Source organism: Gymnoscopelus microlampas, assembly GCF_963454915.1.
Source record: "Gymnoscopelus microlampas genome assembly, chromosome: 1".
Taxonomy (NCBI): Eukaryota; Metazoa; Chordata; class Actinopteri; order Myctophiformes; family Myctophidae; genus Gymnoscopelus; species Gymnoscopelus microlampas.
The window spans coordinates 14,971,404-14,986,288 of record NC_139962.1 but is presented as its reverse complement, the minus strand read 5'-3'; the positions used below and the strand labels follow the sequence as shown (position 1 = coordinate 14,986,288).

The following is a 14,885-nucleotide window of genomic DNA, read 5'->3' as shown; positions in this document are numbered from 1 at the left end:
ACCATGTATTTACTCTGAAATGTAAAGAAGGGAGCACTCTTATTTTAAAATCTAATCACTTTCTGTCATTCACATCTGGCCAATGGGTAACTTGGCAATGCAAAGCTAGTTAGGTTGCTTTGCTGTGGAAGACACCAGCAAAATGTTTTTCAACCACTAGATTAGTTCTACTTCTATGTCTGTTCTCACACACACTTTTACATCATTTTGTGGTCGCTATCATAATCAACCTGTCACTCAACAACAAGGTAAAACAGGTGATAATTCTAGAGTGTGTTGGAAATCCTCCTGGGCGTTTAAAATACTGGCAAAATTGGAAACAATTTTCTCATGAAGGATGAGGATGAGTAGGAGACACCATCTTCTATGAAGATGAACTCTAAACATCCACGTACACACACACACACACACACACACACACACACACACCCATCCACATGTACTCACACAACCAGCCACATCCACATATACCAATAAACTGCACGTCTGTTTCAGAAACCATCTGTTTCAGAAATCAACACTGAGCCGAAGTGTACCTAAAGCCCTTCACATACAAACAAAAAAATGAAGCCTTCGCGACGCTGGCATAAAAAATCCAGTGACACCACTTCTTAAGAGCTTCTAAACAGCCTCACGGAACCCCTAGCCAAGCTTCTAGCACAAGAAAGAGTGGAAACTTGAATCACAACGTGTAGACCAGTACTAGATAAGACTGGGCTCTGAGTTGCCATGGCAGGCTGATATCATCTTGTTAGTTCCATGTTTAAAGGGGACACTGAAGTAAACCAGAGGACCAGTGTCCTCAGCCAGGGCCAACTGACAGGCCTTTAAAGTCTGGCCTTGTTAAGATCGATGTCAGTAATTAGAGGGTCTGCTGCCAATCCAAATATTAGCTTTACAAGGTCATTTGTGTGACCTCCACGGGTCATCACCACAACAGACCCCCAGCCTGCCTGCCTGCCCCCTTAGTGTTCGGAGATACATACATATACACTCCACACATGCCTACACACGCATGCACACAGACACACACGCACACACACACGGACACACACGGACACACACACAGACACACATTTGACACAAACGCAGGACAGGCAACACTCACTTTGCGTGTGCTTGTATACTTTCGAGACCTTGCTTACATGTGCCAGAGTTGAACCACAGGGGGCGGGGATGTCTCCGGTTTACAAACAGAACACATTCAGAGAGACATTACATTCCCCAGAGCATCGTTTGAAAGCAGATGTGGAAAATAACGGTCATTTCTGAGCACCGGGCTTGACATGCGAGTGTTCCACAACAAACCACATAGCCATGAACATACGCCAGCTCTGTGACTATATACACACGACCTGCTTTAAGCTCAATTTGTACTCCATCACACACAATGGTGTCTCTTGCCGAAAATAACTGATCTTCAAGCTATCAACGCAACGCATTGCAACATGAAGTTAACTGGAAGATCTGTTATTTTGGGCAAGTCTCCTGTTACAGAGTAGAACTGAGGCATAAAGTCACACTAGCCACCAGCATTCAGCATGAGGTCACATATTTTTGTACAAAAGCGATACATTTGTCAGTACAGTGCATTGCTTGCTACTGCAATGTGTTACTCATTACCTCTCTCGCACTGAGCCCCGGTAAAGCCATAGGTACACACGCAGCGGTTTGGAGCCACACACCGTCCACCATTAAGACAGCCACTTTCACACACCGCTGAAGAGAGAGAAAAGGAGAAACATGTGAGAAAATGGCAACCGAAAATTAAATCAACTAAAAGCATATACAGAATGGGAGAACTAGGACAGAGGTGCTACGTCCTCCCGGTGGGGGCTCCTCACTGGAAGGTGAGCCAATAGGGTCAAATAGCAGTGGCGAGCCGTGGGAGGAATTAATTGACATATATGGTCATATGGTTGGTAAAGCGGTCCTTACGTTGGCCACAGTGGTTTCCCACGTAGCCCTTCTGGCACTGGCAGTTGTCCTCGGCACATGTGCCCCCATTCATACAGCGGATGTTACAGTGCTGAACTGTGGGAAGAGGATCATACACACACACACACACACACACACACACACACACACACACACACACACACACACACACACACACACACACACACACACACACACACACACACACACACACACACACAGAGAGAGAGAGAGAGAGAGAGAGAGAGAACAAAACGGACACTTTAGAGGTTACACTTACAACAAATGCACTGTAAACCAGTTTTCTTTTTTGTAAATCACGTTCAGATATTCCCAGAGCGTTATTGTGAGAAAACATTTGAGCAAACGTGCTGTGAGTTGAAACATGGAAAGAGATGTTGATTGTGGATTGCCTCCAAAGCACACACGCCCATTCCACATGCATGCCCGCAATGCACGCACGCACGCAAGCAATGCACGCACGCACGCACGCACGCACGCACGCACACACAACAAAAACAATCCATGTCAAGAGATGGTCCACTATTTTCAAGAGCATGATTGCAACATAGATCAATTGTTGCAAGTTTGGGTGAATATCAAGCACTGTTTTGAGGGGAATCTTTGGCCAAGTATCATTATGGTAATGTGCATGTACTAAAGAATCATTATGGCAATATGCATGTAATATAGAAGAATTATGGTAATGTGCATGTGCTATCCAATCATTATGGCAATGGGCTGTACAACTGAATAATGCTGGTAAGTAATTTTTTCATGTAAACATGAAAAAAAAAAGGAGAGGATATTACACAGTAAAGTCCTCAGTGTTAATTTACACTACAAAATTGACAATTTGGTTAAGTCTGTGCACTCTCAGAGACACAAATCACACACTCATCAGTTGCAAAGGACATGGAGAGAGCGGAAAGATTTCCATCCAGAAATATTCTCTGCCTGTATGGTTTTTCAACACATACGGTAGGCAAATACACCACAATATTAGCCTAAATAGCTTTTTTCCCCCACCAGCCCTAATTGAATATGGTCAATTGCTTATAATTGTTTGTGTGAAGGGTTTGCTAAATCTCTCCATAACATTACTGCCCTTTGTTTCAAAAGGAAAACAAAATGTACACATACGTTCTAGTGCTGTTCTCAAATAAGCATTTGGCTAGCTTTAATGTTTTTATATGCAACATAATATTATATAATATTAAACCATAATATTCAATTTTTTTTCTTTTTTTTGTATGCTGTATATACAGGTATTGATTTGGCCACCTAAATGTGCATATTATAAACACAAATCTATCAACTACCACTGGCAACCAATCAGCATAATGCTGAAAGGTGTGTCCTGGGTGTAACCAATTAGCATTATCAGTAACCAATCAGCATCATATTAAACGGTGTGTACTGGGAGTAACCAAGCAGCATCATAAAAGGTGTGTACTGGGAATAACCAAACAGCATCATATTAAAAGGTGTGTACTGGGAGTAACCAAGCAGCATCATAAAAGGTGTGTACTGAGAATAACCAAACAGCATCATACTGGGAGTATTGGGAGTAACCAACCTGACTTGGAGCCACAGGAGGCTGAGATCTGACCGGTGGGACAGGTGCACATGTTGGGTCTGGAGCAGAAGCCATCTCCACATGAACTCCGGCAGATAGCTGCAAACATAATCACGACCTGCAGCTTAAAATGTGTGGTATAATAACAGCTTAAATCATTGTGTTCTAATTTGTTTGTTTTTTATTACAACAAGTTAGCGGACAGAGACAGGACAGCTAGGACAGAGAGGAAGGATGACACCATGCAACCCAGGTCCAGGCATCGAACCGGAGACACTGCAACCACACACTGGGTGAGTCATCAGTGGCACCCCTCCTTCATGGGCTTGGAGAGGAAATCTATTGGCTTATCGACCTGCCTCTCACAGGGTTAACAGCGTTTTCAGTTTAGAGTTTCTAATGGCAACATAATCCATGAACTAAATCTCATATAGAAGTCAGATCTATAATACTTAAATACTGTAACAGACCCTAGTCCAATTATAGCGGCTCTGCTTTTATTTGAACCCTCATCGTGGTTTAAGGAGACCACTTGGCAGAGTGATGCTAAGCAGTGCTTTTTCTTTCTTTCTTTCTTTCTTTCTTTTTTGACACTTACCGTAACTAAAAGCCTGTGTGTGTATTTTCGTGGCGCTTGCTGTTTTGAACCTGTTGTTCTGTTTCCCACAAGTCTATTGTTGGCCTGGTCCCCTGCACCCAGCTCCCACCAGGTAGAGTCCAACCACTGACCCCAACCCCCTGAACCCCACTGCTAAACAATGTCATTAGAGTGCTGGCCAGCCTGTCGGACAAATTACAATCACACAACTCTACAGGCTCTCAGACTTTACTGTCTGGAGAGAGAGAGAGGGGGGGAGGGGGTCAAGCCATCCAGTGCAATTTATTAAGAACAAGGTGCCATTTGACAAAGAACATTGGCAGATGGAACACCAGAATGTAAAAGTACATGTAAATGTGCCTAAATTAAAAGGACAATACCTAATCATTTCCCTATACTATTCTCTGATTATCACCACACAGACGTTACCACATTTGCATCTGCGTGGTGCAGGGGGTAAAGTTCCCACCACCAAATCCTCTGCGGGGCACCCGGCAGAGAGAACGAGACGACGCAGGTTGCTTGTTTTTCCATAGACGCCAGGTTCTATGGAAGAAACAAGCAACCTGCGTCATCTCGTTCTGCGCGAATGGTGGCTCGTTCGCGACATTCAGTGCATGTTTGAGTATCATGAGACTCCACGATGAGCAGGAGTAGAGAAAAAACGAACTTTGCATCGGTTATATTAGGCGAATTTCAGCCTTCCACGCGCCTCCCATTATGCCAACGGAGGGGGTCGCCAGACTGGACGAAGGGGACTCTCTGGAATAACTCAACGTCCCTTTCAATGTTGGTGAGTGATTAGCGACACATCAAAGATAACACTTAAAATGTCCGGATCTCTCCTTTAAGTGGACCTGTAGTCGTGTTACAGAACAGATATGTGTTGCTGCACTGTAATCTGTACTATATGTAAACGCACGTGAGTCTCAGTACAGTGCCATAGTGTTGAATTAGAAATGTAGCGTTACTTACGGACAATGCACTGGTTCCCTCCGGTCAGAGTCTTCCAACCTGGACAGCAATAGGCATTGTTTCTTGAGCCACACACATTGGGTCTGGGGGACAATACATCATCCAAGAGTATAAGTAAAACAGCAAGTTCAGTGGAGCCTTATTGGTAAATCTGTTACACTCTCAGTTAGATTAGAGTTAGAAACTGTCAATTCAATTTTATTATAGTACCAAATCACAACAAGTTGTCTCAAAACGCCCTACTTTGTGTTATGCAAAAGTTGCGAAAATGACAGATCTACAAGCTCACAATGTGTTGCAATGTGGGGCATTGTGAGCTTGTAGATCTGATTTTAAAGTGAAATAAATAAATAAATAACATAAAGCATTAAAAAACACAAAAGACAATTATAAAAAATCAACAATAAACAAAAGAAAAAAGTATTGTTTCGTTTCATGTTCAAAAAGGAGTAGGAAGAAGTATGAACTTATATACTCCTCTCAACCACTGTGAGATGATTCAAAAAACACATAACTCCTATATAAAACCCCTATACCTATATTATCTTATATATCAATATATCACACATATACCACTATATAGATAACTATACTTACTATAATATATCTATACTTACTTTAAATTAATTATATATAAGTATTTATCACCATCTATTAAGTGTTAGTATATATCACAGTGCACTCCCTTGCACACCATGCTCCTATATACTAATCTTAATTGCTTAATTGCTTCTCTTAATTTTACGATTATAATACATAACTCAAAATGAACGTAACTTTCTTGTTCTATCCTGGACTTGAACCCGGTTTCCTGCGCAAGTGCTGAAATGTTTTACCATTGAGCTAATAGAGCCTACCTGCTTATATTGTATTAACATACTCTACTATACAGATTAGGACAAAATTACATTTTATTCATAAAAAAATGTTACATAGTGCCGCTTTAAATATTGATATACTAATTTAAATAGTAATGAATGAATACAGTTGGTATATAAATATATGATTATATATTCATATAATCATAAATATATGATTGATTATATATTTATATAATCATAAATATATGATTATATTTGTATATACTAATACATGATATATTCCCTTTAATATACACATCTATAAATGATATACATCATAGATTATTATATTATAAATTACTCATATCTTGATTATTGATTCAGTCACTAACATTTTAAGTCAAGCCCATTATAAACACCTTGTGTCAGGTACCTACAGCTTTTGTACCTTCTCTACAAATGAAAAGTATTAACAAGAGCTTGAGACAAAAAGAATAGCTATATAACTGGATCCACCGAAACACAGGTTCCTTTTTTACATTTCCTGAAAAGAAACCGTTTTGGACATACAAGCTTTCCACCCGACACAACTTGATAGATCATAGACCTCACGATGAGTGACACTGTCTTGTGTATTCTGTATGCAGTCTATGAACTTCACAGTAATGTTCACAGACAAAACTCCTAAGGGAAACAGTAAAGCCTAGTGGTCACTTGGCACACTGCAGCTGAAATCAGCCAATTTGACACAAGTTTGCATTCTGCATATAGGCTTACACACACACACACACACACACCCACACCCACATCCCTCCCGCCTCCCATCTACTGTGTATGCAGTTGTCTCATGAATGAACTCCAAACATGTCAGGTGAAAGTGCCCGAGGATATTATTCACTTGTCCTGAGTGACCCTTGTGATCAATTTTGTGTCATAATTCACACACACACACACACACACACACACACACACACACACACACACACACACACACACACACACACACACACACACACACACACACACACACACACACACACACACAGACAGAGAGAGAGAGAGAGAGAGAGAGAGAGAGAGAGAGAGAGGAGAGAGAGAGAGAGACACACACACACACACACACACACACACACACACACACACACACACACACACACACACACACACACACACACACACACACACACACACACACACACACACACACACACACACACACACAGAGAGAGAGAGAGAGAAACCTCTCCAGCAGTGACCCACTGTGTACAGCTGCAGATGTGATTTATCCCAAACTGGGGTGTGGTGTTTTTGGCCAGAAAGAGGATTATGCTGTTAGTCTCTCTCTCTCTCTCTCTCTCTCTCTCTCTCTCTCTCTCTCTCTCTCTCTCTCTCTCTCTCTCTCTCTCTCTCTCTCTCTCTCTCTCTCTCTCTCTCTCTCTCTCTCTCTCTCTCTCTCTCTCTCTCTCTCTCTCTCTCTCTCTCTCTCTCTCTCTCTCTGTGCAAAAGACATTCCTACAGCCACACACGACCAATGGCCTCCTTTGTTTGGATGTAATTTATTATTGCAGTCAGCAGGAATGTAATATTCCTGCCAGTATTTAATTACTAAACTTTGCTCCAAACTTCCCATCATAGACAATCTCATTTGTTGGGTTCCATCTGCGTTCTTAATAAATTAGGCTACAGACAGAAAATGACAGAACCTTATCTCAACCTCTGTGTCAGGACCAGGATGTATGGCTACAGTAGTAGTACATCATAGACTAGAGGAATTAGACAACAGCCACCTGCTCCAATCACTGACGTGCAAGTTTCACTGTGCCAGGATACGAATTTAAAAGAAAAGACATTTGGAGTTTAGTGGTTCTCAACCTTCAGGCCTTGACCCCCCAAAATAATCATATTTGAACTGGGGACCCCCCCCAACTACCCTGACAAGCACTTGGAATTGTAGGAGTTGAGGCATTCAATTTTGTTTGACTCGGTTCCACAGCTTAACATTGTGAAAATAGCAGATCTACAAGCTCACAACGCCTTGTGTTGCGAGGCATTGTGAGCTCGTAGATCGTCTATTTTCAACAACAACAAAAAATCCTTCTACTTATATTATTTCACAATTTGGCCAATGTTTCACCGGTTTTTATAGTCTAGTTTGTTGATTACTTTTGATGCAGAAATGGTCTTTTTTCATTTAATTTCTATTTCTATTTTTTTCCCCTTAAATTGTCACTTTTACTGTCATCATGGGGACCTCCCCAAAATCCCCCCCCCCCCCCCCCCCTCCCGACCCACAGGTTGAGAATCACTGGTTTAGATAAACTCATATTTGGCCAGGTACTATATCTATATAGGCCAACATTGCATTAATTACCCTCTGAGTGCATCAGTTCCTCCCCTCCTCTTCGCCCTGCTGGCTCTGGGCTCAGACTGTCTGCTGTCTCCAGTGACCTCCAGGTCCCCAGGCTCCCCAGCCTCTGCACACATCAGCGACAATGAGGCCACCAGCACCACCACGGCCAACTGCAGCAGCCGCCCTCCTCCTCGACACATACTAGTGTCCAGCATCTTTTCTCAAAAAAAGTTCCCAAAACTCCTCCAATGTTCGGGGGAGAAAGCGTATGCAGTCTTCTAAACAGGTCTGTCCGGCGTCGCCCCAACAACTCCAACGCCCTCTGTCTGTCTGCACACTCCCCGAGTCAAAGCTGCAAAACAATAAGATTTTTTGGGAAGACGCGGAGAAAGTGTGCATGTGATGTCCTGCGGGGAACCGGAAGACTCGCCCCAAAACACGCTCGCCCCCCATTCTTTTTTTCGCGGACCAGCGGTTCTTGTATTCTTTGTATTTGTTTTACTGAGGTTAAGGTTAGGAATACGTTTAGGGGTTAGGCATGGTTTTACTGAGGTTAAGTTTAGGAATAAGGTTAGGGTTTTACTGAGGTTACGTTTAGGAATAAGGTTAGGTTTGTTTAGGCAGCATTGTTTACTGAGGTTGGGTTACGTTTAGGAATACCAGGTGAATACCGCCGGATTTGCCCCGGGGCGACTGTGTTTTGGGGCGAGCGTTTTGGTATTCGTCCTGCGCCATGGAAAAAACAACATCCCTGCTGCAATGGTTCTCAAACTTTTACATTTCAGGGTCTCCCCTGATAACTCCGACAGTGTACAAATGGAACCAAATGGACCCGTTAGGTACACTGTCAGGGTTACAGACTCCATTTAGTCCATTTAGACCCCCCTAAAGGAACCCAGAGAGTCCCTGGAATTCCACTTTGAGAACCACTGCCCCAGCTGAGTTAATGAGGTGACGTTAAGTCAAATTGTTCTAATGATCGTTCAGTGGAAAACAGTAAAGTCATGATTGCCAAAGCTTAAAATTCTTATTATCTGAGCGCACCGTTACCTTACCTTCTCTCCCTGGCAGGAGATTCAGCTTCAGACCCGACAGAGGACTCTAAGTCGCTTTTTTACTTGCAGCAGCTATTCCTAAACAAATCGATTGAAGAAATGTTTCTTAAAATAAGAATAAAGCTGTCAAACCGTGCGACGAACCGCTATAGATAAATGCGCATTTTTAACTCTCTTGCCCCGGCGCATCCAAGCTGTGTCTTGAGTTCGCATGGGTATTAAAGTTAGAGGAGTTGGTGCATTCCAGAGGATGGGAATGGTAAAAGTTGACTCTCTCTCTTGCCTATAGCTCGATGTCTCTCTCTCTCACTCGCTCACACAGCACAACTCTTTCCTCATCCCTGCCCTGCTCAACTTTCTCAATAAGTTTTTTTGTTCTGCTCTCGCGATACAAAATATCCAGCGCAAATGATGCAGCAAAGCTAAGGCAATAAGTGATGTGTGAGTCAGGAGGAGGAGAAGATCAGGACGTGACTGTTTGAGTTCTACTGTGTGGAAAGGTGAGGTTTGTTTTACGCATGATGCCAACATGTGTAAATCACGCACCTGTCATGTGTCCAGTGTCCACGCCACAGGGAAATGTTACTGGCTTAAGTGCAATGACTAATGGGCCCAAAGTAATTATGTATAATAAGTAGGCCTAATATTGTTCTAGTGGAAGTTGCATATCGTTAGCCTCATAGCATTTTGCCTAAGTCATATTTGTAAGGCTTTCAGGAAAGAAGACATTTTTAAAAATCACTTTCTGCTTACAATCATGAGAAAAAGTCATGAAGTCATCTAGGAGGTGACTTACAATCATGAGAAAAAGTCATGAAGTCATCTAGGAAGTGACTTACAATCATGAGAAAAAAACTACCAAACTCTACTCTCCTGCAACACTGCAGCTTCATTGTGTCTTAGTGCCCATGTCCTCAGCCTATCAGAATGCTTGTTACATTCCAAAAACATTTCTGCAATAAGTCAAAAAGTTGACCTGAAATCACTTTCTGCCTAAGTCATTTTGGAATGTAACAAGCATTCTGATAGGCTGAGGACATGGGCACTAAGGCACAATGAAGTAGCAGTGTTAGGCGAGTAGAGTTAGGTAGAAATGTCAATTTGGCCAAAAAATGACATAGGCGGGTGGGGGAGCATATAAGGTCTTGGAGCTTAATGAAGAAAATGGAAATGGATCTGGGCTGGCCATAGGAGACTGATGGCCCTGGGCTCTTTATAACAGTGTTGTTCGCCCCAAAATCAGTTCAAGTTTGCCTGAGGATCTGGGGGAGAAGAATGAGAGGATCTGAGTGAGAGAAGCAGAAGTGGCCAGTGATGATGGGAGTGGATTGTTTTGACAGTAAGAGAGCTCCTCCCGAGTTGACTTGGATCTCTCTCTCTCTCTCTCTCTCTCTCTCTCTCTCTCTCTCTCTCTCTCTCTCTCTCTCTCTCTCTCAGAGCAATGCAGAGCAGAGCTGAGATCATCTTGTACAACACAAGCATGACCTGGGCGTGAGGGGCTGAGGTGGGGGTGAATTTGAAAAAGTGTAATCTGGAGTGCACAGAGGTCAGGGAGTGATGGGAGACAGAGAGAGGGAGAGCTGGGCATCATCAGGAGACAACACATCCTTCATTACCTGTCTACATATCGTACTGGTGAGTTTCTGATCCAAAGTCATAACAACTCATGCCCATCATGGCCTAGTCCTAAGCAGCCATCAGCTGGGTGAAGCTGAAACAGAATTTCACCAGAATTATTAACAGTCTATATACCACATTTTACCACCATCACACAAAGCACCAAACCAACTCACTACACGGCAAAAAAAAGGTTAGGAGGGTGTTCCCTGTAATTACCCTCTCTATTGCCATGATACGATAAACACACATTTATCACAACGCATAACACATGAACACCATGACACATTCCATTGCACATGCTAACTAAATTATACGTGGAATAAAACATAACACATGAATGTTCCCCCCAGGCACACACAGCCCCCACCTGAGGGGGCATAACACAGAGTCCCGGGGATGCTGAGGAGAACACCTCCCTCCATTCCCCTGGGCCCGGAGGCACTGATGCCCCAGTGCCCCTGGTGCTGTTGGGGCACGTGCCCAGGCTGCTACAATAAGCAATGTGGTGCCTGTTTCTCACTTCTCTCTCTCTCTCTCTCTGCCCCCCCCCCTCCCCTCTCTATTGCATGCTTCAGTAAACGCGCCTGTCTTGCGTCATTAGTTCTGTTCTGTGTGGATGTATCAGCCAGTACACAGTCATCAGGACAAAATAATTGCACTGGAATATGAATATGAATGATACATGATACATATATAACAAAAAACATACAGATACCACCATTACACCAAGACAGACACACACACAAAACATACATACACTGTAACTGTAATCATGGGGTTTTTATAATCAATGCACCCACTTTTGTCGTCTAAATGAACGCTATAAGCAATTACTAAGTTTTAGATTTCAGAAATTCTTGAGAATTCCAGCTGAAAATGACAATGTTCTTCTTTGACTTCCTGTTGACATGCTCTCCGATGTGATGAACGTCTTCTCGACAATTTGAATTTTCCATGTGATCTTCCATACCTAAACAGATGTCAGGATATTTATCGATGATGGGACATGTTATTGTTATGTTATTTATTTTTGTCCATATTGACCAGCCCTAAATTCACTGATACTGTAGATGAGACAGCTATGACGACATAGCTGCATGTCTAATGCTTTGAATGCTTTTTTATAGAGGCTTTGTTGCTAATTATCTTGTTTAGCTAAGTTTCAAGGTTCCCATCAGCACACACTATCATGTGGGAGAAAGGAAATGAGGAAAAACAGTGCAGGGTTGGCCTGTGGATCTTTCTTGGCACAGAAAAAGTGTCATTTATAGTAAAATACCTCCCCCTGCCTTCCTTTTCTCTTGCCATCATCTGTCTCAATCCACCCATCCCTCGTTTAATCTTTCTACTGTTAGTAACAGAGCGTGGGCTTCATTTTGGGGAATGTTTACTCCCCTGCCCTAAAATGGCTGAACTACAAGGCCTGAAACAGAAGCATTGAAATAGCAGTTGGCTAAACAATTAAACAAGTCAAACTTCTACTCCTGGTTAAAAAAAAAATACTGTCTCTGCATAATCCAAAGGCTTGTGTTAGACCTTAACCCATTGAGACCTGGAACGCATCTGTGTCACTTTAGATGTCTTTGGCTATTCAAAAATAGCAGATATACAAGCTCATAGCGCGGCACCGAGTGCCGCGCTATGAGCTTGTACATCTGCTATTTTTGAAAAATCTATCTTTCTCAAAAAACTGTAAGGATTTAGAAAACATCTTTTAGAATCGGTCCTCAGGTCTTAAGACAAGTTTCTGCCACTGTCAAGTTATCCTGACATAATGTATTCGATATTCCCTCCTTTTCTTTTGCTTCATTGTCAAGCATGATGACTCTCCTCTGCAGCTATGGCACATATGTGCCCACTGCCCGGCACATACCGCCAATACATGTCCTTGTCTATATTTTCTTATACATATCCCCAAGGCAATTTTTAATAGCTTAGATTGGGATCAGTTCTGGCTGCGCTGAGAGCAGTATAACTGTAGCGAGACTTTCTCACACTGTGTGTTGTCTTTGGCTCCGTTAGCCGTGGTTCATTTCCTTTTGTCTTCTGCAGCACAACGGCTGCCAATATTCATGTGAAATATTTCAAGAAAATGAGCTGAAGCAGAAATGAGCCTCTCTCTCTCTCTCTCTCTCTCTCTCTCTCTCTCTCTCTCTCTCTCTCTCTCTCTCTCTCTCTCTCTCTCTCTCTCTCTCTCTCTCTCTCTCTCTCTCTCTCTCTCTCTCTCTCTCTCTCTCTCTCTCTCTCTCTCTCTCTCTCTCTCTCTCTCTCTCTCTCTCTCTCTCTCTCTCTCTCTCTCTCTCTCTCTCTCATATGCCTGTGAATTGTTGGGGAGTTTGGCTTCGGTCTTTTTTTGTCATGAGAATAATGCAATAATGGAATTCTTACACTTGCATCGTCACATATGGTCTCGTTCAGTACGCGCACCACAGGTATACAGCACAGAGCTCAAACACAACCACAATGGAACTCTGGGGAATCTCTCCTTGCCTTTCGCCTGCAAAAGCATTGTTTCGTGCATATATGTGATGTTCATAAGCATTGTTTGAACTCCTTTCAAATAAAAAAAGCCTATTCCAACATGGAATATGTTGCAGCTCTGTATAGCTTACCATGCTGTGGTTGGAAGTCCAAGCATAGCGCAGATGCCTGCTGTAACAACAGTGATGATGAGGAATGAAGGACCACCGAATGGACAACAGTCATCTTCCTGAGTTTAATGAGCGGGGTCCATGCTGGATGGCTCTCAGCCATACTTGTTCCCTCGTTTCTTGTCTGTGGCCAAGAAAACAGAACTTCAATTCACACAAGACGCAGACACTTGAGACTTGATCAGAAATTAGGACTTTTGACTGGACTTGGACTTGGAAGTTTCAAAGTTTTCAAGATTTTTCAAATCCTATATTAAAATTGGCTTATGGGATGACCGGCCGGGGGACCACGGCCACATCACACCCTGACTCAGACATAACCATAAACAAACCTGATACGCCCATATATAGGCATGTCACTATGACTCAGTCATAACCATAAACAAACCCCATATGCCCATATATAGGCATACATGGAGATCCGATTGTCCAGAGCCACAGACGCTATGCACATATATGGTCATGTGCATATACTCGGCTCGCGCATCGGCAAAGATTTGAAGGAGTGCGGTGTCCGCCGCCGAGTTGTTCGGATATGCGGTTGTCCAGAACCACCGATCCAAGCTATATGCCCATATATGGGCATGCCAATATACAGGGTATGGGCATATACTAATGACATCGGGGATCTCCATATATGGGCATAAAAGAAAGGGACACAGGTAGACAGGCAGATACAGAGATCTCCATAATATGGACACAAAAGGGACACAAACAGACGGGTACAACGAGTCCTCTGAAAAAGAACGGCGGTGCACACATCTCGTTTTTCAAAAATAGCAGATCTACAATTTAAAGTGATCGCAAATATGATAACTTTAAAGTTGTGTGGGTAGCGAGCTCTGTTGACCCTGTGTTACTGAAAATGAGTGGATCTGTACCTATACTGATGCATAGACAGTTTCACAGACACAAATGCATGTAGGCCCTACACAGTACTAGACAGATGCAGTACTAGGTATAATACAAACACACAGATTCAATCGGGACCCGTCTCCTCCGGGATCACGGTGGTTAGTATTTTTGGCTGTTTGACCATCCACTCTGGTCTGTCCGCCCACTTATCTACCCTCAACGTACGATTTATGCAGTGTTGGTGTCCCCCCACTCAGATCTGACCATCTTAGGGATGGAAAACATTCCCCACTGAGATTTCCTGCGAGGGGTTCACCACCGCCACCACCATCTGTAAGAAACACTCAAGCACAGATGTAGAGACCCATAAACACTCTCCATGCAAACACGCGCGCCCGTGGAGAAATACTCAAAACGCACGTCATATTAAGCATGATTTTCACTTCATCATATGACGATATTGA

General features: G+C 42.9%; 1 protein-coding gene across 1 annotated transcript in view; it reads right to left on the bottom strand.

Annotated features, from left to right (window-relative positions):
• fbn1 (fibrillin 1) overlaps positions 1–9,610 on the bottom strand; it is an 81,934-nt gene extending 72,324 nt beyond the window's left edge. Inside the window, exons 1-6 of the mRNA XM_084053879.1 lie at positions 9,296–9,610; positions 8,262–8,592; positions 5,091–5,173; positions 3,518–3,616; positions 1,939–2,034; positions 1,624–1,719 (exon numbers count right to left, since the gene is read on the bottom strand). Of these exons, the coding sequence (XP_083910005.1) occupies positions 1,624–1,719; positions 1,939–2,034; positions 3,518–3,616; positions 5,091–5,173; positions 8,262–8,455 (568 nt within the window). The 5' untranslated portion in view covers positions 8,456–8,592; positions 9,296–9,610. The remainder of the gene's footprint in view (positions 1–1,623; positions 1,720–1,938; positions 2,035–3,517; positions 3,617–5,090; positions 5,174–8,261; positions 8,593–9,295) is intronic.
• Between the last annotated feature and the right edge of the window lie 5,275 nt (positions 9,611–14,885).